This window comes from Lontra canadensis, unplaced genomic scaffold, assembly GCF_010015895.1.
Source record: "Lontra canadensis isolate GAN:19392208 unplaced genomic scaffold, GSC_riverotter_1.0 scaffold76, whole genome shotgun sequence".
NCBI lineage: Eukaryota > Metazoa > Chordata > Mammalia > Carnivora > Mustelidae > Lontra > Lontra canadensis.
Genome location: NW_022631070.1, coordinates 3,844,121 through 3,871,688, shown reverse-complemented (window position 1 = coordinate 3,871,688; position 27,568 = coordinate 3,844,121). Strand labels below are relative to the sequence as shown.

The following is a 27,568-nucleotide window of genomic DNA, read 5'->3' as shown; positions in this document are numbered from 1 at the left end:
CCTCTTTTGGAATTTAAGGCGATTTGTGTCCAGGAACCTTCGGAGGTGGCAGGGAATTAGGAATCCTGATAAAGTGTGTTGGGGCAGAATCCCGAAGCCTGGTGTTCTCTAGCCCCAATTATCCTGATCATTTCTGGGCTGGACTGGGATGTTGTCTGCTCCGCCTCTGAGCCTTTGCACACAGAAATGTGCATTCGTTTGTGGTATGTCTTTGCGTGTGGACCGAATATCTCGGATCACCCGCTTCTTCATGGTTGGGGGTAATCCGAGCGGGTTTAACAACCGTGGCATTCCAATCAGGGAAACCCGGAGCTGGAGTGCGAACCCCCCTTTGCTTCTGGTCGCTGGGCAGAATGGACTGGAGGAGGATGAGAAAGAAACCCGGGGCGCGAGGCACTGGAGCGGGATGGGGGGTGTCCGTCTCTGCGGGTCTGCGGGCTATGTGTGTGGTTGCTGTTTTGTTTTATGTAACAAATTGCTGGAGGTCCACGAGGTGGCAGAGGGCGGAGAGCGCAGCGCGAGCCAGGCGGCTGGCGGGGAGAGGCGGCCGGGTGGGCACGGTCCCGGAGGGCGCACGGGGGAGGCCGGCCTCTTCACATCTCGGAGCCCCGCGCGCTTGCAGATTTTATTACGGGGTCTCCCGAGCGTCCAAAGGAAGACATTACAATTCGCGCTTTTAGAAGCTCGTCTCTGCTGTCGTCTCATCTGAATGAAATCATCTGCGCCCGTTTTCCCTCTCTCTGTGTGTTATGAAGCCCCCCTTTCCCTTGAGGCCCACCGCCGATTGTCCAGGAACAAACACACCCCAGTTTCCCCGGCTAATCCAGAGAGGTAGAAACACAAGAGCTCCTGCAGAAAGCCCGCCTCCTGTAATGTCAAGTTGGAGTGGCCAGAGAGTCGGGTGCGCCAGGGCTTGAGGCTTGGAGCTGGGGCCGGCCAGGGCCAGTGAGACGGCTGAGGGCGGGGAGGCTAAGCGGACTGGAGCAGGTGGCCAAGGGCACCCCTTCCAGCCTGAAAAATGCTGGGGTCTGGAGGGCGAAAAGACTCGCCCAGGAGGAAAGCCTGAGTCTAGACTCAGCGAACCTTAACTTCAGGGCCCCGGGATCCTGCTGGGAGCTGCATAAACGGCCTCTGGCCAGGGAGGGCCGTGGCACCCGCTGGAGCCCCTCCATCCTTTCTTCCTCTCATGGGGTTCCCGTGGTATCCCAGACCGCCAAGGCCTGGAGGGAGAGACAGTTGGGAGGTGAGCCCTTCTTCTGAGGTGACTCTCATTCCTTCCGGATCATCCTTCAGGGCACTCTTTCTCTCCTACCCAACACTGGGGCTCCCCCCAGTGCCACCCCCGACCTGTGCACCCTTAGGCTCTAAAACAGAAATCCCCTGTCCTCTCCCTCCTCCCTCCCCCTTTCCGCTACACCCCTACCTATCTAATTTTTATCTCTATACAATCTTTTTATCTCTATACAATCGGGGTTTTTCTCACCCAAGGAGAAGATGGTAGCGGGAGAGGAAGGGCCAGCCTCCCCTCCAAGCTGGAGAGCCCAACCTGGCGGTGGGGAGCGGAGCAGGAGGGGGTAATCTCAGAAGGCATCTCCTCTCTGACTCTCCACATCTCTCGCTGCTCCTCCTGGCCTGGGCGGGTTTCCTTCCGAGTTTTAAACACTGATAGATGAATAAGCAAAAAAAAAAAAAAAAAAAAAAAAAAAAAAAAAAAAAAAAAAAAAAAGTCAAACCACTTCCCACCCCCAAAGCGATGGTTCATTTCCCAACGCAGGTAGACCCTAGGCCAGAGGCGGGTGGGCGTGGGAACCGGGAGGAGAGCTGCGCCTGCAGAACTCTTTTCGCCTGAGTACCCGTGGGTTTCCCCCTTGACGTTTCCACCTCCAGCATGTGCCCTCTGACCGTGAGTTTTGGGGTCCCCCTTTTCTCTTCATTCCCCAAGTCCCCTGCTCGCGATGTTTCATCTGAAAAAAGAACAGCCCGCATGCCTACTGCCTGCTTCTTTCTCATCTCCTCTTTCTCTCCCCACTCTCTGCGTTTCAGTTCATGCGGGAAAGAGAAAGGGGGCTTGGATGGGAACTGCAGAGATCCAGCATAATCTGTGTTTAACCTGCGCTGTCCCGGGGCGCCGCGTCCAAGCGGGCTCCCCCGCCATTTCACCCGTGCAGCGCACGCCCGGCGGTGGCGCCTTGGGCCGTGTCCCCGGCGTAACCCTCCCGCCCCGGCAGCCTGCGAGCTGTTTATACAGCTTTACCTGTACTATTCCCGTAACCAGTAAAAATCCTCGCCTGCCCATGGTAACCTAATCCGAGGGCCGAGGCTGAGGAGGGGGAGGTGTGTACGCGCCAGAAGGGGGTTCTTCTCTCTTCCCGATTGGGAAGGAAATTGGGTGATGGAGGTGGGGACCCAAGGGCCGACGAGGAAGGAGGCCTGCTTTCCACGTCCCTGCCCTCTCTGCTTTTCTCCCTCTAACAGGCATCGGGGACCCGCGCAGTGGTCGCAGCCAGGACGCGTGCTGCCAGCAGGCGCGGCGGCCCCGGGGGCGCCCAGCCGGGCTAGCCAGGCCCAGGACTGGTTTCCAGGTCCTGGACCAGGACCCGGGTGCTCTCGTCCCGCTTTCCGCTTGCCCCATTAGAACTCCCACACTTAAGACCAAAAACCAGCAGAGAGGGGAGCCGGCCCTTAACCAGACCCTCCCCGCCGTCCTCTTCTTCCAGAGCGCCCCTGTGCCGCACGCAGCCAGCGCATGGAATCGAATTAAACGCCTCTTGGCGGTTATTGTCTCTCGCTAATTGCTCCAACAATGGCCACTATTAAAATGGAGACACCCAATTAAAGGCCCCGCCGGGCAGCGCTCGGCTTCGGGCGACGAACTGGCCGCCAGCCTGGAGCTTGCAGACCGCCCCGCCGCGAACCGGGCCGGTGTGGGGCGCCGGCGCCGGCCTCGGCACCTCTGGCCCCCACTTCCTCCCCAGACGTACAGCAACCGCGGCCGGTTCACACCATTTTTATTGACCGATCGCAGCCAAGGAAGATTGATCGAGCTGGAGTGGGAAAGGACTTCTCCTCCCCCCAAGCCCCGGCTCGCCAGGGCCTCGGGGCCGCGCTCCAATTTCTGGCCTTCGCTGTAGCTCTGCGCCCTCCCTGCCCCCAGCCCCGCAGGTTCCCGGCTTCGTTTCTGTCTTTAACTGCGCGGCCGGGTCCGCCCAGGCCGGCGCCGAGGCTCCGGGGGGAGGGACGCGGCGTCGCGGCCCGGCTCCGCTTCTTTCTCCTGCCTGCAAATATTTGCTGCCTCGCTGGAAATCCGACTATTTCGCGCGCGCTCCGCTTGCAAAGTCCTTAAGTAAACACGCTCAAATGACCGCCCCAGGCGGTCCGAAGCACGCTCACTCCCCCTGCGCGCCGGATTAGTAACTTTATGACTTCGACCCCGAGGCTCGGCTCTCCGGTTGTCCTCCGCGGGCAGCGCGCGGGCGCCCGAGGCCGCTTCTCCCGGCACCTCGGCCCCGCGGAGCTCGCCTGGACGCGCCGGTCGCCAGGCTCGGGTGGGGCACGCTGGCCGCGTGGATCTCCGCTCTCTGGGTCCTGCGACCCCAGGGGTGAGCCTGGGGGGCACGCTCCCCCACTCTGCGCCGCGGGCTCCGGTTCCTTGGCGGGACTGGGTGTCCCACTTCCTTCGGGACGGAGCCTGGGCAGCCTCGGGAGGGCGGGTGGGAGGGACCTGCACTTGGGCATGTGTCTAGGGGGGTGTGTGTGGGTCCCAGCTTACCCCGTCCGGGGAGAGAAAGTTAGGTTCCATTTCTTATCCTTTCCCCAAGAGGGCACACACACCCCACTCAACTTGACGCCTGCAGCAGCCGCCTCGAGGCCTGGCGTTTCGGATAGGCCGCACTGGCTCCCGCCGCCCCCGCAGGGCCCTGGGCCCGGGATCCTGAGCCCCGGCCGGGGGCTGCGCTATGGCTCGCTCGGCTCCGGGACGCTTGCCCCCAGGGTCCCGGGCTTCCAGGCCGTTCGACAGCCCCTTACCCTGGTGAGGGAGGCCTTGCGCCCTGCAGGAGCCCAGGGCTCCGCAGCGGCGGCGGCGGCGGCGAGATCCTCCTGGGTCTCCTCGCTTCCTCCACCCGCGGGGCGCCGGCTGCTCCCGGGGAGGCGGGGGGCACTCGCTAGACCCGGCCCGGGCCGGGCTTCCTGGGGGAGGAGGCCGTCAGGGCTGCTGGAGGGCGCTGAGGCGTCTCTGCAGGAGGCCAGGATCCCAGCTTTGCGAGCTACGGCCGAGGGGGAGTCTGGACCACCTTCCCCCCACCTTCTCCCGGCCTCGAGCCCCCTCCCCTCCCCCGCCCGCCCCGGGAGGAGGAAGCCCGGCCTGCATTTGCCGGCGAGGCGGGTCAGGCCGGCGCCTGGCCTGGCTCAGACCCCCGCAGCCCGGCTCTCCGCCTCAGGCCACACGCTTCAGCCTCTCTCCGGCCTGGCTCCCTCCCTCCCTGCTTCCCCACGGATCCCGGGACGGACCTCGGCCCTCCCTTCCCTGTATCCCCCTCCCCTCCTTTTCTCTACCCACCCCCCTTCTCTGCACTCCCGGCTCTGGGGCTGGGCCCGTGACGTCAAACCCAGTGTGGCGTCGGCGAGACTGGCCGGCGCGGGCCATCAAAAGAGCAACGTCCTCTTTCCCAATTACCCACTGTCAGTCCGGGAACAGGGGCGGACCGGCTGGGAATTAAATGTTAAATACCCCCTACAGGCTGGCTCCATTACACCGGGCATCCAGCCGCAGCCCCCCACGCCTCTCTGCCAGCTTCAAACCATCCAGACCCAGGGCCTTCGAGATCTTTTATTTTTCCAAGGTGTGGGGAGGGGGAGGAGGCGGGGGTGCGGGAGGACTCTCCATCGTTGTGCCGCCCGACTCGGTGCTTTTAATTAAAACGAATAGTGCCCGCCCCCCACGTTCTGTGCCTTATCGGAGAGGGGCGCGCTGCAAGGGAAGGCCTAGTTCCCACAAATATTTTCCCTTTGTCTTTTAAAATTGTTCTAAGCTCACAAGTTAACATTTTCAGGTCCTGGCGTCAGCAGTTTTTTTTCTCCCGGGGACGGCTCCCTTTTTCCTTTTCCGTGGCTTCCAGGTCTCGAGCCAGAAAGCCACGTTTGGGATTCCCCGCGTGACTTTGAACCGGGGTCCGGGTCTAGCGTCCCCTCGTCCCGGGCTGACGCGCCATGAAGCGCTTTTCTTTCTTTTCTTTTCTTTTCTTCAACCCCCGCCCCTTCCATCCTTCATCTTAATCTCGGGGACTTTTAGCAAAAATGTGTGCGCGCTGGTCCGTCCTTGTTTATGAAGCGGTTTCCGGTGGATGGTAGACAGAAACTAAATAATTAAAAGGTTTGGAGAGCCCCGTGAGCAGCAGGAGAGGCTGGCAGCTTGGCTGGCTCTAGAGAGAAGTGGTCAGAGTGAAAAGAAAAATCGATGCTTCTTTACTGGGCCGCCCTAATAAACGGGAACTAAATGGGCTCAGGAGAAACGTGGGGGGGGGGGGGAGCAGTGCGTGCATGTGTTTAATTTTAGGAATTTTCTTCCTGTCCCGTATCTAGAAACTCAACCCTGATTTCTAACAAACATCAGATTTAAGAAGACGGAGACTCAGGAGAAGCTCCAAATCCAAGATCGGGAGGACCCACGTTGCCACTACTCTGAAATAAATTTTACTAATCTTCCTGCAAGGATTGTGTATTAAAACAAGACATCTCTCGCCCCCCACCCCAACACATACACCAAGTTAGGCTGAATATTGATGATTTTCCTTGAGCGCATGAAAGGAATCCTCCAGAACTTACTTTTAGGGACGGTCTCTTGTATTTCGACTTTTTGTATTTGTAGGGAATTTAATGGGGGAGAGGAGCGAAGAGGGAATGATGGCTTCAATTCTAATGAAACCCTAAATCCAGCTCTTAGTACCGTCCGTGGGATGGCCTGAGAGGGAACCCGCACGCTCCTTGCACACACTGCCCCGGGGTGAGCGGAGGGTGGAACCTGAGTTTTCCCTTCCCGCCTGACCCTGCTCGCCCCGGCCGCGTTTTTGGGACCGGCAGCTGCCGGAGCCTGGGCGCCGCTAGGGGATGCAGTGGCTCAAAGGACCAAGCGAGGCCGGGGAGGTTGGAGCCCGCGGGGCCGGCCAATCGCGGCCCGGCCACAGCCTCGCCCGCTGATTGGCCCCTTCCCGTCCCCGCCCCGCGGGCCCCGCCCTCTCGCCGGGGCTTCTGGAGCCGCGCCCCCTCCGCCCGGGGCTGCCGGGCCGAGCCGGGCCGAGCGAGTCCGGGAAGGTCGCTGCCGTCCTGCCCGCCGGCGGGGATGGGGGTAGGTGGAGGGGGCTGGTTCCCCGGCGGGGGAAAAACGCCGGGAGCCAGAGCGAGTAGGGCCCTGGGCGGGGTGGAGGGAAAAGTTGGGTAACTGGAAAGAAGCCCCGAGTGCGTTCTCTGCAACCGCTCCCGCCCTGCTCGGGGGCTGGTGAGCGTCTCTCTCCCCCCTTCATTTCCTTCCATCCCTGCTGCCCCTCGAGTGAGAAGCACGCACCGATGACAGACACCGGGTCCGGAAGGGACAGCTGCTGCGGCGGGAACGTCCCTCCGAGGGGCTCGTGAGCACAAAGGCTGGGGAAAATGTTGACAGCGACCGCCCAAGTCCGGCGGACGTTCCGGGACGCTTCCCTCTTGCCCCAGCCCTCAGTCCCTTAGGCAATTCTCTCCAGAGACAAATATCAAAAGGACTTTGGCCTTAAATTTTTTTTTTCTGATCAGTTTTATATGCACATAGCCCCAAATCAATAACCTCCCCGATACCCTGGACTGAGTCTAAAAACAGTTCCCTTGTGCTGGTGGTCGTTGAAAGTCTGAGACCGAAAGGCCGCCTGTAGAAATGGACTTTATGAATGGGGCAGGCGGGTCTCCCCGGCGCGGAATCAGCACCCGGGCCGGAATGAATTGGCAGGAGCGGGAGCCACATTTAAAGGGCCAGAGCGCGAATTCCCTCCTGCCCGCCCCCTCCGCCCCTAACCCCGCGGGCCTCGCCCACCCGCCCCGCCGCCCCTCCGGCCGGGCGGCGCTCCGCGGCGCCCCCCTTCCGGTCAGCGGAGGGGCGGGAGCAGGGGAGGAGGGGTGCAGGGGGGTGAGGTCCTGGAGCGGGTTTGGGTTGCAGTTTCCTTGTGCTGGTGATCCTGTCCCCTCCTCGCCAGCGCCAGGCTCCTCCCCCTCGGCGCGGATGACACTAGAACCTCCTTAAGTTGCGTCGCGCCACAGCTGTCTGCGAACACTGAGCTGCCTGGCGCCGTCTTGATACTTTCAGAAAGAATGCATTCCCTGTAAAAAAAAAAAAAAATACTGAGAGAGGGAGAGAGAGGAAAAGAGAGAGAGACGGAGAGCGCGCGCGACAGAGCGAGCCACGCAATCTGACCGAGCAGTTTCTGCTCTCCCAGGTCGCACGCCTCCTCCTCCTCCTCTCTGCTCCTCGCTACCAGGTTGGTACTGGCAACTTTTTTTTTTTTTTTTAAAGTTTGATTTTTTTTTTTTTTTTTCCCTTGCTCCATTTGGGAGGGCTTTAAAACACTTTCAACTTTGCCCTCCTCTTTTGGAGAGCTGCTGGAGGCCTGGAAGGCAGGTCCCGGGATCGCTGTCCCCGGGAGCGGGGGGAAGGAGCTGTCGGCCGAGCTGCAACCGCTCAGCCGGTGCAGGGCCCTCGGGAGGGACGGCCCGGCTGCCGGGGATGGACTTGGGAGTCGTTCCCTGGGCGGCCGCGTCCCGGTTGGCCTCGCTCGGGAGGAGGCGTGCGCGTGTGCGCGTGTGTGCGCGTGTCCTGGGTGCGCGGGCGCGGGGCCGGGCGGCTCGCGGGGAGGTGGTGCCACTTCATAAACTCAGGTGCTCAAGTACTCAGGAGCTCATCCAGGTCTCCCCCTCTCTCCTTCGCAGGTGACCCGAGGAGAGCCTCAGCCTCGGAGCCGCTGAGGGAGCCCCGGTGCAGAAGAGCCTCCCTTGCAGAATTCCAGCCACCTTCGCTCGCCCTCCCCCCTTTTAGGACTTGGTCCCCCTTTATCCTTCCGTACCTATTTTTTGGAATTTCTTTTTTCTTCCCCTTCTTAACTGCTGCTTACAGATTTTTTTTTTTTTAAATCTCCTTTGCTTACTTTTCCTTCCCAGCGTTCCTATTCCCCCACTGAAAACAAATCATTAACCGACCCCCGCCCCTCGGACAGCAGGAGCACCTGCAGAGCCTCGGAGGCCCCCGACCCTCCAGCCCGACCGCCCTCCCTCTCCGCGCGCGGGTTCCGGGCCTGGCGAGAGGGCGCGAGCGCAGCCGGGGCCATGGAGGTGACGGCGGACCAGCCGCGCTGGGTGAGCCACCACCACCCCGCGGTCCTCAACGGGCAGCACCCGGACACGCACCACCCGGGCCTCGGCCACTCCTACATGGACCCGGCGCAGTACCCCCTGCCCGAGGAGGTGGATGTACTTTTTAACATCGACGGTCAAGGCAACCACGTCCCTTCCTACTACGGAAACTCAGTGAGGGCCACGGTGCAGAGGTACCCTCCGACCCACCACGGTGAGTCCGCCCGGGGCGCCGGGACCCCCCGCACAGCCGCCGCCGCTCCCCGCCGGGTCGGGGAGGCGGGGAGGGACGAAGGGGTGGGGAGACCCAGCGAAAGCCCCCAAGTGCCGTTCCTGCTACAATTCAAAAAAAATTGGGGCCCGGAAATGGGCGAGGAAGCAGCCTCAGTCGCCGCGAGAGTGTGTTTTTCAAAAAGTCGCAGCAGGCGTCTCCGCGGCGGCTGTGCCCGGGGCCTGGCGCTCACCTGGCAGGCGCCCGACTGCAGCCCTCTCTCCCCGCGCGGCCGCAGGTTCGCGGGGCGGGGGCGCCTGCGGCTCCGGGGCTCCGGGAGCCGAGCCTCTGCTTCTGCAGCTGCGGCTCCGTGGGCCCGCAGGCGGCGCCGGCCGAGCCCGGCTCGGGCTTGGGTCCTTCGGAAAGGGCTTCGCTCCCTCAGTTATCCTGGAGTTCTTTCTCGGGGTGGGATGGGGGGCTTCTGCCAGCGTGCCTCAGTTTCTTTTTGGGGCACATGTTCAGAAAGGCCCGAGAGAAATTTAATCCGCATCCCTGTTTCTTTTCTTTTCTTTTCTTTTCCTTTCTTTTAGTTCTTTTCTTTTGACCTTTCCCTGAGGCTAGTGCATTTGGTTCCTGGGCAGGTCTGGTACCCCTTGGCTCTGAGGAGTGGAATTCTGGTACTTGAAGGGGTTTGGGTGGGGAGGCTACTGTCTTAAACGGGAGATTCCCGGCTGCACAGAATTTTCCTGCGTCTTGGCTTTTAGGTTGCCGCATTCCCTGCTCCCCCCAAACCTTGCCTTACTCTCTCCTCTGGCCTACCACAGTCCCCTGAGGCTCCCAAAGAAGATTTAGGATCCAACGGGGTTTCTTTCTTATGTGGGAGCGATTCCCACATAAGAAAGAAAAGTTGTCTTTTCTTTTCTTTTTTTCCTTTCTCTTTCACCTTTGAATAGTTTCGCCGCTTTCTAAAAGGTTAAGAACTCCAGCCTTGTGCAGTTAGGGGGGAAAAAGCTCTAAGATTTCCAGCGTAAGTGAGTTCCTAAAGAAGAAATAGAGGCACAATCTCAGGCAGAGAAAATGGGAGTCTCTCCTAGTCTGGGCGACTGAGGTCTTCCTTGGTCCCCCTACTTAGAGCCTGCATTGGCGACGCCGGTGACAGAGCCCCTCGCGGCAGGCGCCCTGCTGTCACCAGGTTTTAAACAATTGTTTCTGCGGATGGGGCGCTCTTTGCCCTCCTTCTGTGCAGATCAGCAGTTAAGTGGAAATGCGGTAGATGCAGACTTAATATTATTTACTATACTACTTCCTGCATAACATTGAATCTTGACCCTTGGCGTTCAGAGAGCTCTCCTTCCCCCTCCCCTCCCCTTCCTCTCTCAAGATTTTAGTTTCAGTATTGTTCTTCATGGTTAAATAGAATGTCAGACGCTGAGGCAGGTAGTGGATTAAAAGATCAATAAGTGTGTGGATTTGCACTTAAAGTCTGCATGGGTCCTTCTCAGGGTGAGTGGACGTGCCTGAGTCATGGCCATCTGAAAACTGTGTCTTTTGAATGCTCTGGGGAGTGAAAGATACATGTCAACAGGGATTTTGTGTCGCAGGGGCTCAGGTGAAAATTCTCCAGTGGCACTGGTGGCATCCCAACTTTGAGGGCAAATTTGGGGTTTACTTTATTTTCCTTCTGTAGGATTTGGGAGGGTGAAAAAGGCAGGATCTAGCCTTGGAAACTTCCTCCAACAGTCTGGGTGATTAAAAGGTCCTTGCAAATCCCAGTTCGGGCCTTGCAAGTTATGAGCAAGCGCTGAAGCAGGGTTACTGGAAAGTAACCCCAAAATGCTCCCTCTCCTCCCTTCCCTGTGAGCACCCTCCTTCCTGCTCTGGGCCTTGGGAGTGGGGCCTCTCTCCGGCTCCACGTCTTTTCCCGGTGTAGAGCGGTGGTTTGGCCAGGCTCGCCCCTCAGGCCTCATTATTCACAGCCCACTCTTATCAGCCTGGCTGGGATCAGGTCTGGGGTGGGGGACTCTGGGCCATTGAAGGAAACCAATAAATCAAGTCAAGTTCCAGAAAGGGACCTCAGGGATGCCACTTAGAAAGGGTATCTAGAGAGACCAGATATGCCCAGGGGCTCTCGCCACTCCCTGCAAGCATCTCTTGGATGTCAGACACAGGCCCCTAATCCTGCTGGATTTGATGGGACCTTCGTTTAGGAGACACGGGTGTAAAGTGCGTGCTGGCCAAGGTGCTAGGGCCAGCCTGGGGGAAGGAGTGGGCCTACTCTGGGGTCCAAGGTGTGTTTGGGTCTGGCCAGGCAGGGGGAGGACCCCCAGGTGTGTCTGAGGGCCTCCGAAGCAGCTCTCACCAAGCGGCTCTCACGGGCATTTCTCTGTCCTGTCTCCCCCCAACCCCTTTCCCGCGCAGGGAGCCAGGTGTGCCGCCCGCCCCTGCTGCACGGATCCCTGCCCTGGCTGGATGGCGGCAAGGCTCTGGGCAGCCACCACACCGCTTCGCCCTGGAACCTCAGCCCCTTCTCCAAGACGTCCATCCACCACGGCTCCCCGGGGCCGCTGTCCGTCTACCCCCCGGCCTCGTCCTCCTCGCTGTCGGCGGGCCACTCCAGCCCGCACCTCTTCACCTTCCCGCCCACCCCGCCGAAGGACGTCTCCCCGGACCCGTCCCTGTCCACCCCGGGCTCTGCCGGCTCGGCCCGGCAGGACGAGAAAGAGTGCATCAAGTACCAGGTGCCGCTGCCCGACAGCATGAAGCTCGAGTCCACGCACTCGCGGGGCAGCATGACCACCCTGGGAGGGGCGGCCTCCTCGGCGCATCACCCCATCACCACGTACCCGCCCTACGTCCCTGAATACAGCTCCGGACTCTTCCCGCCCAGCAGCCTGCTGGGGGGCTCCCCCACCGGCTTCGGATGCAAGTCGAGGCCCAAGGCGAGATCCAGCACAGGTAGGAAACTTCTCGGCCGCCACCCCCATCCCCCCAAACCCCGGAGCCTTTTCTCCTCTTCTCACCTCTCCCTTCTCCTAAATCCAGGGCAGGGAAGAGGGAGCCGAAGGCTGGCCCCTCAGGGGAGCTGGCTGGTGTTCCAGACCCTTCTGAGATTTGATTTCTTCCCTTTCTTCCAGCAGGGGGAAAGAATGAGGTGTGTCCTATCTCATTCCAGTCCTCAGAGCCCAGGGGAAGTGGGATCTAATTTACCGCCCCCACCTCCATGAGCTGGGGAAGGAAAAAGACAAACAAAAACAAATTACCCTGTCCTGCCTGCCTGGGGACCTTTGGGTTCTGCCAGTAACCTTTAGTCAGTTTCCAAGACCAAATGGAAAGCCCAGGGAATAAATCTTTAGTGTTTAATGCTAAAACGAAACCTCCTTAAACCTAAACAAACGGGTCCCTCCTTTGACCCCCCTGGCCTCTGTGGCCGTCTGCCTGTTCTTCTGGGCTCAGCTCCGTGGGGGTCATGCAGGCAACAGAGGACAGCCCTTTACAGAGACATGGGTAAATAAAGCATGTGTATATTTGGGGGGGTGTGTGTGGAAAGCAGGACCCTGGCAAAAGCAGCACACGTATTCTTTGCGTGGAAGAGGGAACTGTCACCCTAAGGGAGGTGGGCTGTGTCCAGGGGAAACTGGAATGAAAATCAAAAGCCCAGGGGGCCAGTCACCTGTGGTGGCAGCACAGGCCCCGGGCAGGAAGGCGTCTCAGGACCTCTTCCTCGACTAATCTGAAGCCAGTGGAGGTAGGAAGGACAGAACGATGATCCCTAGGTGTGGGTCTCCGCTTCCTCTGCCCATCCTCTCTCAGAAAAGCACCCCCTGTCTAAAAGAGCGGGTGTCTTTAATCTTTGGCTGTAGACACATGCTTTAAAAAAAAAAAAAAAAAGAGGCAACACCAAACCCACACAAAATATTTTGGCTTTCAAAATAAAATAATCCATCGCCAGTGTTGCTTCTAATCAAAGTAGTCGGGAGACCTTGGGATTCTTCTCTCAGATGAGGTTTAGCTATAGTTTAAAAGATTATTTTTCAAAGATTGTTCTGTCTCCTTGGGTGGGTCCATTTCGAAGTGGGTCTGTCTGTCCTGGCTCATTCCAACGTCTCACCTCTGCCCTGTATCTATAGAGATCCTATACACAAAGAAGTGGTGAAAATCATTTGTCTTTTCTGGGTGGGACGAGCCGTCTTGAAACCGGGCTTGCAAAAATCCAGGTTTGAAAAACTTCCGAGGGAGGGCTCTGGGAGCCCAGTGACCATGAGATCAGTTTTCAGGGTTTTTTTCCAGGGTGACATTCACTCCGACTGCCTGGGCAGGACTGTCTCTATTTAGTTGATATGTTTGAGCTAATCCAATTATTTTCAGACTGCCGCACGCGACAGTTGCATTGTTTATCCCGCGCCAGGAACTTTAATAGAGTCCGGATGCGGTTAGGCTGACAGAAAAACTCAGACCTGCATGTTCAGTACATGAAAGTCGGCAGAGGGAGAGGGAGGTAGGCTCGCTGGTGGAGTCAAAGAGAAAGCAAGAGGAAGGGAGAACAGGCAGAGGAAAGTGGCCCGGCTGCCTCGGCGGGGGCTGGGCTTGGGCCTGGAGTGGAGGGTTCCGGAGAAGTGGGGTTCACCTTGGCTCAGAAAAGCGGGGATTAGATCAGAGCTTGAGGACTGATGGCAAAGAGAGCAAACCGACGCATTTCGCATTTCGAGCTAGCGATGGGATTTTTTTTTTTTTTTCTGTTTAAAGTTCTCTTTTCTGGTAGCGCAAAGTTTTTTTTTGGGGGGGAAGATCGTGGTATCTGAGGCTGGGGTGGTGGTTTGAGTGGGGGAGGGGACAGAACGACTTTTCCAGAGCCTCTGGTTTCTCTCCCCACTGGGGGCACACCTTTGGCCTTAGGCTGGTCTTTTCTGAACTTTCACTCTTTCCTCAAGCCCCTGAACATTTGGGGCAGGTGGGAGGAAGAGCTGCGCTTACTGTAAACTGGAACCAGGAACACCTATGGGCCTATTGTACTTTTTTTTTTTTTTTACTTTTTATATATTATTATTATTATCTTGGTAGGTGGGGAGAGGAGAGAAGACATTGCAATATGGCTTTTTTACTTCCTCCTTCTTATTCCTTTCTCACAGTCAGAAACCCTAAGGCTGCACACCTGGGCAGCCCGGGAGCTGGGACTTTTGGGAGTGTGGGAGTGGGGAGGAGGGTTTCTAGACCTTTCTAGGTAGAGAGGGTGGAAATGGCAGCAGTTCTTCAGGGAGTTCTCTGGGGTTTAGTGGTTGCTTTTTTTTTTTTTTTTTTTTTTTTGAACTCTGTGCAAATGCATTTGCTGAAGGTGGAAACGGGAGAAGAGAGGGTTGTTGCATTTTGGAGGAACGGTTGAAGCAGTGGTTAGGGTACCTCGTGCTTTTCTAACGCCGGGGCTGTCAGTGCTGGGTCTCCCTCTACAAACAAAAGACAAAGGCTTTTAGCGAAGGGCCCTTTCTTGGCTCCCCCACAAGACTCCTCTGACTGCGGGCATCTCCCCCCACCTTCCCCTTTGTAGACTCAGGCCCAGCGCCTACTCCTTCCAAGCCAGCCCAGGTCTCAGAATTGCAGCTGGAGACCAGGGGGTTGGGGTGTGTTTGAAAATGGCTGTCGAATGTCAAGAGGCCTCACAGCTCTGTGGTTCTTGTCACCTAAGAGAGAGAGGTGTCTGTCTGAGCAGCTCACACCAGACAGTGAGCGAGCAGAGGGAAAGAAACCAGGAGAGTCAGGGCCTCCATTAGGAAAATTGGTTGCTTGCTGAAGTCACAGACTAGAGGCAACAATGAGACAAGAAAGAAAAAAAAAAATAAGAAAAAGCCAGACAAGGCAATCGCGAACTTGCGGAGTGAATCAAGACAGAAAATTGCTCCAGTGTGCGGAGCTTGGCTGAAGAGGCAACCGTTGCTAGTCTTGAAGGTCCCCCAGAAAAGGAAGCTGTCATCCTCCCCACTGGCTGACAAAGGAGAGGAAATCAGACTAATCGCGTCAGGCCGGGAGATCCCCCAGTCCCCGGTGCCTGGGAGCAGGGCTGCGGGCAGGCCGCAGCGGGGACTCCACCCGGAGCTGGGGCTCGGGGAGGGGAGGGGAGGGGAGGGAGGAGGGGGCCAGCGAAACCTCGCCCCAGCCCTCCCTGCCCAGCAGGAAAGGGACAGAATGACAAGGGACCTGAGAGGACTCTATCTTGGCCGGATGGGGAGTGGGCCTGCCGCTCCCCAGGGCTAGCACAGGCCGGTGTCACTGCCCCCAGAAGGGGCTGACCCGGTGCCTGCGTGGGGCACTGGGACTGCGGGGAGGGGGGTCTGCCCGCCCCCTTGGCTAGGCTGCAGGAGGCACCTTCTCGCCCACTCGCCCTTTCCTCCTTCCTCCCTGCCTCCCCCTCGGCCCGCCACCAAGGCGGTAGGCTTCCGACTCCAGCATCGATGTAATATGGTCCCAGGACTTTTCAAGGACAGTTAGATCCTCTTGGGTACCCGAACCCGAACGTGGTACCGGGCTCAGGAGCGCCCGAGTTTGGGGAGAACGCCAGTGGCTCAGTGGCTCGGGGCAGGCTCTCTGTGGACCCTGGGTTGAACAGCTTTCTAGAATTGGTGAGGAAAAAATATGTATATCTATATACTTAGATATAACTCTTTACAATCTTTTTTAAAATTATTTTTAAAAGGAAAGTGGACAAAAACTATTCAGCACCGTTATGAACTCCAGTGTCAGACGAAGTCCTCCATTTCTAAACGTCTTTTTCCTTCCCCAGAACCTGTCCCTGGAGAAGAAAAACAAAAAAACCCAAGCTTATAGGTGTGAACCCCCCACATCCTTCATACTTGGCCTAGGATTTCCAAAGGCCAGACAGGTCCCCACACCAGCCTTGTGCTCCCACTGAAGGGAGTCTTCCAGATTCCGAAACAGCCTGCCCCGTTCTCTTCCTCCATTCTGTCTTCTGGGTAGTTTAGAATTAGCTGATTAATCTCATAAAATGAAACAACCCTTAGGGGCTCATCTTTGTCCCCTACCAGCCTCCCAAACCTCCCAGCTAGCACCCCCAGAGAAAGTGAAACCCTCTCCCCGACTCCTCCTCTTGGGAGCTCCTGGCTCCTGCAAGGGTCTGGGGTGGGAGCAGGGGTGGAGGGCGGAGGGGAGGGAGCTCCTCCCAGTCTGGCTGGGTTGGCAGAGATGCCGGTACAGGCCCGCCTGGAGGGGAAGGCCCCCCAAGAGCTGGGCAGGTTCTCCCAGAAACTATCCTCCCTTCCCTTCTCCCGCAGAAGTTGGAAAGAAATCAGTGAGCCAAAATCCCCCGTGGTGCTAAAATGGTATTTTGAGGGATTCTCTCCAGGAGCTTTTCCCTCTGGAGTTGGGTCTGGGTCATTCTCCTGCCCCCGGACTGAACCGGCCTGGCCGGTTTTTTGTTTATTTCGTTTGTTTGTTTTTTTGGAAAAAGAGCAACTGCAGGAAAGCCTTGGTTAATGAGCCCTCTGACTTGAGAGGTCGCCCCCCCCCCTTTTTTAATTGGCCTGTTCTTCCCTCCCGCCAACATTTCCAAGCCTATTTCCCTCCAACACCTCCGGGCTCGGTCCAGCTGGGGTCCTACTTTGCCTTCAGTGTCTGTCACAGTGGCTGGCAAGTCATAGAAGACCTTGGCCTTTTCTAGAGAGAGAGAAAATGTGGTGGGGGGATGAGTGGGGCCCCTCTGGGTCTTCATCTTTATTTGCCAGCCAGGGACATTTCCGGTTTTATCGGAAGTCAAATCTAAAACCTTGGGTCTTCAGATCAATCAGCCCACTGACCAGTCTGTTCATCGATTTGTTATCTGTTGGTCTATCCAGCCGTGCATTCATTCCTCTTTCCTCTCTCCCCATCCTGATCGGCAGGATTTAATCCATCTCTATAGACAGACCCCACGGTGGTGGTGGGGACACCTTCGTTTTCCCTTGAGGGCCCCGGAGGGGAATGTTTTGCTTTGCCACAGTCCAGGGCTTAGCCTTTTCTCAGGGAACCATTTCGAGTTGCAATCTGCCTTCTTTCCTCCCCGGGTGTACTTGATCTTCCCCATCAAGTCAGGCCGGCCAGAGCAAGGTTGTGCTGCTGTTTATTCATGAGCTACTTCTTGGGGCGGAAGCTGGGCTTGCGGGAATGGTTAAGCTATGACAGGGCCAGAGGGTGGCTCTTCCCCACTTGGGCACCACCTTAAGGGAGGTGGGGGGTGTGGGGGTGTGGGAAAGTTCCCCAATAGGGGGAGCAGAGAGGGGGAAAAAAAAGGTCCCAGTTTTACTCTCATTCCCTCCTTCTGAGTGCCGTCAGTGTTCCTTCCCTAAGTGACTGCTGTGTGGTCTTGTTTCCAGAAGGCAGGGAGTGCGTGAACTGTGGGGCCACCTCAACCCCCCTGTGGCGGAGGGATGGCACCGGGCATTACCTGTGCAACGCCTGCGGGCTCTACCACAAAATGAACGGACAGAACCGACCCCTTATCAAGCCCAAGCGAAGGCTGGTGAGTTCTCCAGAAACACAGATCCACCATGAACCATTGTGTGTTTTTAATTTCCTCTCTTCAGGAAGGAGAGCGTTCTGCAGGAAATTGGCAGGACAGCTCAAAATCATGTCAGCTTGCTTGGGATCCTTCCCCCTCCCCCCTTTTCTTTTCTCAAATTAGAGCTACAGAAAAGCTCACTCTCTCTCCTTTTTCCCCCTTCACATTTCCTAAGTCACTTAACAAATTTTTAAGGGTGCTGGCTTTTTGGTTATCGAACCTCTAATGTGTTTGCAAATAGAGAGTGGACCAGAGTAAGTGAGCTCAAATTCATTGATAATCGGAGAAATGTGTGAGATGCAGGTACCAGGAACCATCTAGAACATGTCCCTCAGCGGTAGGCCCCCAGGAAGTGAGCAAGGCTCAGTGCCACGGAGGGGTCTCGTGTGCCCATGCTTTAAGATTGATGGGGCCAATTAGCTGAGGTTCACTAGCAGCAGCCACTGAGTCTAGCTGAGTTTTTCTTCTTTCCTGGTCTTAAGGATTGAGGATTTTCCACAGCTCAGGCCTTTGGGGAGAACTGTGGGATTCCTGTCTTGCCTCTTGGTCTCATGTAACGCTTGCTCCTATTTGCCCCTCGAGTCACGATGGGGAGGGTAATGGTTTTAATCCCCTCCTTCTTTCTTTCTCAAACATCTTGACCCCTAGGAGTACTTGAGCATTTATAAGGAAGACTAGAAGGAGAAGTCCATTTGTGAACTTGTCTTTGGAACCTCAGGCTCGGACTGAAAAGCAAGTGTGTATAACAGGCAAATAAAAGCAGGCTTTTGGCAAAAGATAACCCTAACCACAGTTAAGAGATCAAAATGCTTTTTGTGCTGATGACATTCACCAAGTAGAGAAGAGAGGAGGGGAATTTCCCCATGCAGATTAGTGGATAAAGCTGCATCCATCAGATTGGGAGGGGGAAGGGGGGGGACGGAAACAAATGCTCTGGATTCTTTTTAAAGAATTGTTTGTCATCTCCATCAGATTTGAGCACAACTCAACACCTTTCACATCCTTTTCAGAAGAAGGAAAAACTTTCTAGGGATGGAAGTGCCCACGTGACTTTAATTTCTGGCAATCCTCGATCTCCCCGGCTTTATTCCTTCTGATCTTTGCCCCCTTCTCCAGCGCTCTCAACCTCCCCCTCTGGTCCCCCTGCACTTGGGTATTTTTTTTTCCTTTCTCTCATGTGCAAAGCTAACTTCCTAGGAAAAAGCTGCCGGATATCTGAGCACTGGAGATAGCTCATAAACAACAACTCAGCTTCCCCAACCTAAACATCAAGATGTTTGAACATATCTGAACAAGTGTTTGGAAAAAAAAAAAAAAAAAAAAAAAAGAAAAGAAATGGCTGGAGGTGTTAGCCCAGAATGAATATGATCGCACCACAAAAGAATGTTCTGAATCACCCAAAACTGGCCTTCGTAAAAAAAAAAAAAAAAAATAAGAAAGAAAGAAAGATAGAAAGAAAGAAAGAGGCAAAGAAACAGAACTGACAACAAAAACTTTCTTGTTAAAATATGTCTTGGTACCATCCTTATAATTGGGCTTTTTTTTTTAAGGTTAAAAAAAAAGAGAGAGAGAAAAGAGGGTGTAAAGCCTCAGACAATGGGCTGGTTGATGAGCAAGTGTGTATTTGACATTTTCTTGGGGTTTCTTCTGTCTGGGCAGACTGCATAGGAGGGCTCTACTTGCATTTTATGTAAGTCTGTCTTCATCTACCTTTCATAAGAAATCTTGAAAACTCTGAGTAATATTGCTTTGAATTCCGGAGTTCATTGGCTGTCACATTTTCATCTGTCTTTTCTTTCTTACTCATCTGTCCTGGGCGGTTTTATATTTTTAGTTCCACAGAATTCATAGGCTCCAGAAAGCTGCTCAAAACACATTCAGGATAGTTGTTTATTATTATTATTATTATTACTATTACTATTATTTAGCCCTTAGATATGTTTGCTTTCTGAGTAGCTGGAACTTTCTTTGTCTCTTCCCTGTATTTCCTCTTCCTTCCTGCCACCCCTGCCTCCCCACCTGGCTGTTTTGCCTGGGCCCATTGGCTCATTTGCTGCAGACCACCCAGCCCACAGTGTAGCCCGCCCCTCCAGAAGATGCCTGTCTACCCTCAAGAAACTCACTCAGGAAACCAAAGACATGACCGGAGAGGAGATCCCTAGAATATTTTTTTCCGAGTCTTGCCAGGGTTTTCGTCCGTCTGACAGCTAGCTGTGTGGAGCTTGCTTTATGAATTTGCTCTGATTCCTGCTCGTGATCCAAACAGTGTGGCTTGGAGCGGTTGTGTAAATTTGCATCGAGTCTGTGGACCGGAGACATACTCCGAGGCCGCTCGTATTTACGTTACTGTCCATATACTGAGAAGGGCTGCACTGGGGACCCCCTTTCTTGGAGCTTGACTTTTACCGGCTGGCATTATGCGCTTGTAGCGTGCGTTTGAAGTTGCTGAGCTGGGAAATGCATGGGCCACGTAGATATTAACCGACTCTATCTCAGTATCTGTTTTCAAGAGAAAAGCGCGGGAAGATAATAATAATGACACGATAACATCGTTGTCAGAACCTTCAAGCGCTGATTCTCGGTATGGTTCTCCTCCCAAGTGCATACAAGGGAAAGTTAGTCTGGCCTCTGCTCCAGGGTTCCGAAGGCAGGTGGGCACAGGCGTGCGGGGGTCAGAGGGGGCGCCCCTGGGCTCTGGGGAATGGTTTCCAAGATGGACAGCCAGGAAGTAGGACTTTGTCAATGATGACAGAGAAGAGCTGTTTTAACCGCCCAGTTTTTTTTAGAACACAGAGAATACAGAATACCACCCCCAGTCTAATAAATAAAAGCCACAGCTTAGCCCTTTAAGCTTGCAGGAGTCAGGAAACTATCAGTGGCACAGTTTAGGGGTCTGGTTTGAAGGGAAGGGAATCAGCTTCATTCAGAACGGCCACGAGGTTGCCCGTGTCTGGCAGCTTCGGGTGGGTGGCCTAACTTTTGGCTTGATGAAATATTGACAGAAAAGCATACGATGATCCCTCTAGTTTGATCTCAGACTTTTATAAACATGGTGGAATTTTCTAGATCACACATAGCTGACTTCTGGCTCCTCCTCTCACCTTTGATAATAATATTTGAGCCCAGAGTTGGGGAATTCTTCTTTAGCAGTTAAAATTGTCTTTACAGGTTGGGGAGAGAGGGGAGGTGTTCATAGAGGTATACATTAAAAGGGACCCAACTTCATTTTCTTCGGAAAGTGCTTGAATTTACCTCTTTCTCCCCCTTAAAGCGTGGACGTAGAGAACAGCACTCTCGTAAGTGGAAGGGCATCAAAAAGCGAAAGAAAAATCTCCCTCTTAAAGGAAATGAAGTCAGTGACACAATCAAATAATTAAAATTCAGGCTGAGCCTGACATCTGACCTACCACTCTTGGGCTCTGTGAACGGCAAATAGGAAATACCTAATTTCACGAAGGTGAAATGAGATGAGAGCAGGACGGGGGGGGGGGCGGGGGCGGGTTCCTGCTGATTAGCAGAATTCTCCCTGCTTTTCAGCTGGGCTCACGACCTGAAAGCCACCCAAGGAGGAGGATGTACCAAGCCCGTAAGGGCTGGGCCCTTAGTTTAGGGCTGTGGCAGATTTCCTGGGAGTCTTGCTCACGAGGGATGTCCTGCTTGGTGCTTCCTAAGTGGCCTGTCCTGTGGTGCGTGCCCCCCCCCTCCACCCCCCAACGCACACAGGTTCGGACACTCTCCCTCCAGGCGGGCTCCCTGATCTCTTTCGAATCAGGCATTTGTTATCTGGGAGCTGTCGAATGCTCTGGGTGTTTGGATTTGCTCTCCCTCTGCTGTCAGTGTGTCCTGACGGCCAGCGGCCTCGTTGAGCCTTGATGTTCTTGGCAGTTGCCCTTGCAAAAGGCCTCCTGGGAGTCCGGTGCCCAGGGGTACCGAGAGCCGGCTACCGGGGGTAATTCGGAGTTGTGACCCGTTCAAGTTAAACACCCGGCCAAGTGTGCTGGCCGAGGCTCAGGGCCGTGGCGTTGGCTCTCTGAGCCTCCCGATTCCGCCCCATAGAGCGGCAGGTGAAATTCCGGCCCCTTGACCACCGAGTGGCATGCTCCGATGCCAGGGAATCGGCTGCACGTTTCTTCTTGAGGATCTTGAGTACTTTCATGTGGGCCACTGGCTAATTTTGATTTCAATGCTGATTCTTTTCTTTTTCTTGTTGTAAGTGTGTCTCTGTGGTTCTGAAAACCCATTTCTCAATTGTTTTGGTTTTGCCCCCCTCTCGCTCGCTCTCTCTCCCCCCGACTCCCAGTCGGCTGCAAGAAGGGCAGGGACGTCCTGTGCGAACTGTCAAACCACCACCACGACGCTCTGGAGAAGAAATGCCAACGGAGACCCCGTCTGTAACGCGTGTGGGCTCTACTACAAGCTTCACAATGTAAGTGTCCCAGACCGGACCTGCGTCCTTTCTGGGGGTGCCTGTGAGACGGGGTCCCCGGCTCTGGGTCCCCTTCTCCATTGGCTCGTGCTCCCTTAGGCTAGATAACAGGTCTCGGAGCAGCAGCATCCGAGGGGACCTGCCCTGTTCCCCGTGGCGGTGCCGAGACGGGACAGTATGGGGCCGGAGACTAACCTGCGCCCCAGGTCGGTGTGGACCATGCCGTGATGCGGCGGTCCAGTGCCTCAGCGGGGCCTCGCCGGGGCTTTCCAGTCTTCCCTTTGGGAAACCCTTATAGTTCCATGTTTCCCTGCAGTTGGAAGTTTTTTTTGCAAAAGAGGGAATGAGAGCAGGCAGGGGAGGGGAGGTGAGATGTGGAGAGAATTGAGTGGAATTGTGTGTGCAGCCCATGCCGTGCTGAGATGGGGCAGGTCTGTCGCCAAAGGGAGCAGTCTCACGTGACCTGACCTGAGAAAGTTAAATGGGCTTTCTGTATAAAAGATGGGGAATGAAATGTCTGGCAGATGTCCTCCAATGTCTCTGTCCTCACCAGCCGAGACCAGAGGGGAGCAGCCAAATGGGGTTCTCGTACCAGGGAAGAGAAACTCTTGTGTCCTTTTCTGCATCATCTTTGCAGAATGACAATTGCCAGCTCGTGTCCTGAGCGTAGCTGTGTTGTTTCTAATCTTTTCATGGGGGAGGGGTACGTTTTGTAATATCTTTACGTTCAAAACAAAAAAGACCGGATTTTTTTTTGTTTGCCTGAAATAACCCCAGCTGACAGGTCTTGACCTAATGAGGCCTGAAGTTTAATTCATCCCTAAGAAGAAAATGGCCATTTCTCCCTCTCTCTGTCTCTCTCTCTCAGTCGTCTCTTTCCTCAGGTTCTGCTAGAGTCCCTTTGCCAGTCTGCTCTTGGCAAAGTCTGGGGCTGAACGGGGAAGAGGCTCTTTGCTGGGGGCTGTTCCGGCAGGAACTCGGCTCACCCACCCAGGAATACCTGCAAATTGGGAGGAGGCTTTTCTGGGTAGATTTTTTGAGTCACAGGAGAACTTCTTTAGGGTGATCCCAGAAAACTCATCCTTCTTTGCCTTTTGGGACTAAGTTGCTGCCATGTCCAGGGACCCCGACACTCCTGTCCCCGCTTTCCATGTCATCCCCTCTTGCCATGGTCCCTGTGTGATGCCCAGCCTAAGGGAACCGGTCTTCCTGGTCGCTGTCTCTTGATTCTCAGACTGTAGCGTATACCTGTTTATCAGCAGGGAACCCCAGGTTCCATTTTCGCTTTGGGGAATTTACTTGCTCCCTGCGGTGGAGAGAAACAGGTACGTGATTACAATCCGGAAGACTTGGGGCATCAGCGTTTTAGGGCTACCCAGCCATCGGCGCAGCCTCTCCCGACTGTTTCTGGCTGTAATGTAAGGTTTTCAAAGAACTTTCAAGTTACTTGATTACATTCGAGCCTCGGATAGTGCCACGATGCCGGCAGAGCAGAAGTTATTTTATTTCCGTTGTACTTGAAGGTGTTATGACTCAGAGCATCGACTAGCTCGTGCCAGCGGACGTGCCGTTGGAGTGGAAGAGCCGGGCCTGACTTCAGAGCAGCCCAGGCCTTCCGAGGAGGTCAGGCAGGAGCCTGAGGACCCATAGAGACCGGGGGAAAGTAAACACTTTCTCATCTCAGCACGTCCCGGAGTTCAGTTCAAAGTCAGGAGCCGGCCGCGGCCGCATTTAGACGTTTCGTTCTTCTTCCCACAGAAGCACAGGAACGCAGGGAAGTTCACCAGCCGTAAATTTCTGAGACTGCTTAGCCATGATGAGATGCGGTCTTGATGGTCTGGCCTAAGGAAGGTTCGGAAGGATGTCGATTTCTCATCAGATCTTCCCTGCTCCCTCCCACCCTTTCTTTACTCGCTCCCAACTCGGTGGCTGGGCGCCGGCGACTGGGGGAGGACCTGCTCCCCAGTAGGAGCCGTTTTCCTGTCTTCTCTGGTTTACCGAGACTTCACAAAAGGAGGGAGTTTAGGTCTATCTGCCAACGGGAGATCATCCTCGATGAACGTTCTCATTGCGTCGTGTTTGCTTGTGCCCATCTGGAGACCTGTGTGTGTGTGCTATGAGTTGGTTCCTTTCTTCTTATCTGGCTGTTTCGATAACTACCTATCTCCGGATCAGTGTAGCTAGGTGGCGTGGAGACTAGTTATCTGGGTTCTCGCGGCGATCTGTGTAACCAGATGTTATATTCAGATATCTGGCTGGCTGTATTTGGATCCCCGTGTAAAGAGCTGTGTGTCTAGACATTATCTTGGGGGAAGATTTGATGTGACAGTAGATTCCTGTCACCTTTGCAGGCTTCCTCTTTATCTTGATTGTCACTTTGAAGAAGGAACCCTGACATGTTCTTTTGGCGGTGACCTTTCAGCCTTTCTACCTTCCTGGCATAAGAGGGAATTGGGTCTCAGCTCTGGCATGTGGCTCTGTACCCCTCTTAGCGGTGACCTCTCCCAACCCAACCCCAGGAAGCCGTGTGTCTGCTGTTCCCAGAAGTGTTGGTGGCAGCCCTTTTGCTCTTGGGTACCGGCTTCTGTCTTCCTCAGCTGTGCTTTTCTACCTTGGGGAGCAGACAGGTAGATCCTGGAACCAGGAGAGCCTCTTCCCTTCCTCCGCTCTCAAGGATGTGGGTGGCAGAGGATGCTTTTCCCCAAGGAGTCGGGAATGATCGGGACCCTGACATTTCCTCCTCGAGCTGGTTTGCCACATTTCCCTGAAGTGTGGCCAGATGCGTGGTTTGTCGTATGGGGCAGCTGTCGGCCATCAGGGTGCCTCCCATTCTGACTCATTGTGGGGAGTGATCAAGGCTTGCTTTGTGAAGTCCCCCACTTGATTCTACCCACCCTCTGCACCCCTAGCAAATGCATTTGAAAAACAACACAGACAGAGCCTTCTGAAAAAGTGAGAGAGATGCTGTGCTGTCTCGGGTGCGGAAGACTAGTTCAAGACTTTCAGAGTCAGGCCCTTGCTTGTCTCTTTCCTGAGCTCACTCCTGCTCTCTGATTTTCAGGATGAGGGTGCTGTCGTACCAGCTTAGTTCTGCGTGCCTCTGAGTTCTTAGCAAGGACTCGGCCGCGGGTCGGTGGGCCGTTTGGCTGGTTTGGGGTGCAGAGTCAGAACTAGGCAGAAATTGCAACTTTCAGTCATTGCTCGGTTGCTGTGACGGGGGCGAGGGACCACCTTCTGCAGAGACACACCGCATTGAAACACGGCCCTAGAATATATGCTTTCCAGGGGAGGACTTTCACAGCACCCATTACTGTGAGAAAGCCGGGCAGAAGACCCATACTTTGGAGAGGGACGGAGCCCTAGTCTCTCCAGGCCCAGGGACTTCAACTCTTGAGGCTGATTGCATTGGCAGTGTTTTCTTGGTCCTAGCACTGATTTCCAATGAGGGGACACGATGTTACCTCCCTCTTAAAGACTCCTTCCTTGCCTCCATTCTCGTGAAGTATTTGAAGGAGATTCTAATGGAATCAGACCAGTTATGTATGACATCTTAGTTCCTGGAGAAATGCAGTCGTATGGGGCGGGTCTCTAGCATACGGTCCTTGGGAACACAGAGATTCCGGAGGCACATTTTCCCCAAAGTGATTGATGTAGATGAACATAATTAACACCCTCTGTGTTGGAACTCCTCACTGGTGATCTCTCGGCGGCCGCGACCGAGAGCGGCCGGAGCTTGGCGGCAGAACCTGCAGGCCACAGGGTCCCCGGGAAGGAGACAGGAAGGGGTGGAGGGGAGGAAGGGGCCCCTGAAAGCAGATCCCCAGTGTGGGGCCGTCAGAGCAGCTGTGCTGAGGGGTAAAAGCCTGTGCCCTTTCGAAGCCAGCCAAAAAAGTAAAAAAAAAAAAAAAACGTTGATCTTTGTTTAGATTAACAGACCCCTGACTATGAAGAAGGAAGGCATCCAGACCCGGAACCGAAAAATGTCTAGCAAATCCAAAAAGTGCAAAAAGGTGCACGACACGCTGGAGGACTTCCCCAAGGGCAGCTCGTTCAACCCGGCCGCCCTCTCCAGACACATGTCCTCTCTCAGCCACATATCCCCCTTCAGCCACTCGAGCCACATGCTGACCACTCCGACGCCGATGCACCCCCCGTCCAGCCTCTCCTTCGGACCTCACCACCCTTCCAGTATGGTCACCGCCATGGGTTAGAGCCCCTGCTCGACGCTTCCAGGCCTCCCAGCGAGAGTCCCTCCAGCCCCTCCCACGTGCATTTTTGCAGGAGCAGTATCATGAAGCCGAAGTCCCACGGATCTATGTTTCTGAAGGCAGAAGGCGAAATGACGTTTGCCACTTTTGCAGAAGAGCTCACTGTGCTGTGTTCTCGATCACCGAATCTGGATCCCATTTGTGAATAAGCCATTCAGACTCATGTTCCCTATTTATCAGGGTCTCTCTAGTGCTGTGAAAAAAAAAAAAAAAGAAAGAAAGAAAATAAACCACGCCGAACATTGCATATAACTTATATTGTAAGAAAGTACTGTACATTACACGAAGACGTTATCGCATCTGGGTAGCTGTAAGAAAGGCATGAAGGACGCCAAGAGTTTTAAGGAACACGGGGGAAATAAAGTACGGAAATTAAGAAGAAACTAGGTCTGCTCCTCTCATGGATGAACAACCAGTGTCGATTCCTTGCACTGGTCGTGGTCCTTGGATGGATTAAAAGGAAGAAAAAAAAAAAAAAAGCAAGAAAAAAAGAAAAAAGTCGTAGGCAAATCATTTGTTCAAAGCGGTGGGCCTCTGTCTGGAAAATTCTGTCGGTTCTGGGCAGTCAGCGTGGCCACTCACGCACGCACGCATTGCCATCGAGGGGGTCCGAGAGCCTCGCTCAGGCCTCCCCGCTTTGTGAACAAGTCCCTGTAATTGTTGTTTGTATGTATAATTCAAAGCACCAAAATAAGAAGAGATGTAGATTTATTTCATCCTATTATACAGACTGAACGGTTGTACAAATTTATTTACTGCTAGTGTTAAGAACTACTTTCTGTTTTCATATTTTCCTTCTCTCTCGATTTTTTGGTTGAATAAACTAGATGACCTTCAGTTGACCTAAGGTGGTCTGTGCTCCGGAGGGCTTCTTTTCCATTTTGTTTTTTGATGATATTTATTAACTAGCTTCTAAGGGTACAGCGGCATCTGTCTCTTCCCTCACGCCTCCCGCAGCCCAGGCTGTCAGGGAAGCAAATGTATGAGCGCCCGCCGTGCATGCCAGGGACCTCGGCCAGACAGACGGGGTCCTGAGAGCCACCCGCCGATTGTCAGCGCCTGTCGTGTTCTGTGTTAGTGATCACCGCCTCCCATGCAGTCTCTTGGAATACTAGTGTAAAAATTAAGTGCAGATATCTTCAAACAACCAAATAACATCGTTATCAAAGCGGGGGGCGGCCAGGCTCTTAGAGAATCTGGTAGCTCCCGCTAATTTAAAAACAAAACCCAAACGGGAAGTTATTCACTAGGAGATAATGCAAACGTTTATTCCTTTGGGAAGCCGGGCATCTTTGGAGCGCTGTCTGCAGCCTGGGGAGCGGGGAGGCCTTCTGTGCCCCCTTCTGTGTCCCCTCGTGAGCTGTAGCCCCTGTCCTGCGGGGCCCGAGCAGCCACGTCTCCTTGCAGGGGCAAGGGGGATCATTCCCTCGCAGAGATCCCAGGAGGACTGCGGATGATGGATTCCCCGCTCTTCTCTGCAAGAGGTCAAGGAGCTGGGCTGGTGCCTGAGTTCATCTCTGTGCTGCTTTTCTACTGTCGAATTGAATATCACCGCAGTGGAGGGTTTGTTGGCATGTTTGCGACACACGAAATAACCGTTTTTGTAACTTATGCTGTATAGTTTCCTTTTACTCTGTTGACAGAACGTGTAACCCATGGCGCACATTTTAAAATCTCTGTTAAATCGCCTCTCTGCTTTCTTAGCAAATATTTTAAACCTAAAGCTAAATGTTGAAATAAAGGAGTTAGAGACTGAA

At 54.7% G+C, this 27,568-nt stretch overlaps 1 protein-coding gene and 1 pseudogene across 4 annotated transcripts; one reads left to right on the top strand and one right to left on the bottom strand.

Annotated features, from left to right (window-relative positions):
* The first annotated feature begins 6 nt into the window (after window positions 1–6).
* GATA3 (GATA binding protein 3) lies at window positions 7–27,568 on the top strand. Of its 4 annotated transcripts, none has more exons than XM_032881622.1 (6): window positions 7–203; window positions 7,948–8,581; window positions 10,997–11,533; window positions 16,933–17,078; window positions 21,418–21,543; window positions 25,470–27,568. In XM_032881622.1, exons 2-6 carry the CDS (start codon window positions 8,341–8,343, stop codon window positions 25,752–25,754), a joined length of 1,335 nt encoding a protein of 444 aa, XP_032737513.1. In that variant the 5' UTR covers window positions 7–203; window positions 7,948–8,340; the 3' UTR covers window positions 25,755–27,568. The 4 variants fall into 4 exon arrangements, with proteins under 4 accessions (XP_032737513.1, XP_032737512.1, XP_032737514.1 ...); XM_032881621.1 differs by lacking the exon at window positions 7–203 and adding an exon at window positions 6,281–6,343; XM_032881623.1 differs by lacking the exon at window positions 7–203 and having other exon boundaries at window positions 7,858–8,581; window positions 16,936–17,078.
* LOC116881676 lies at window positions 3,000–3,901 on the bottom strand (annotated as a pseudogene).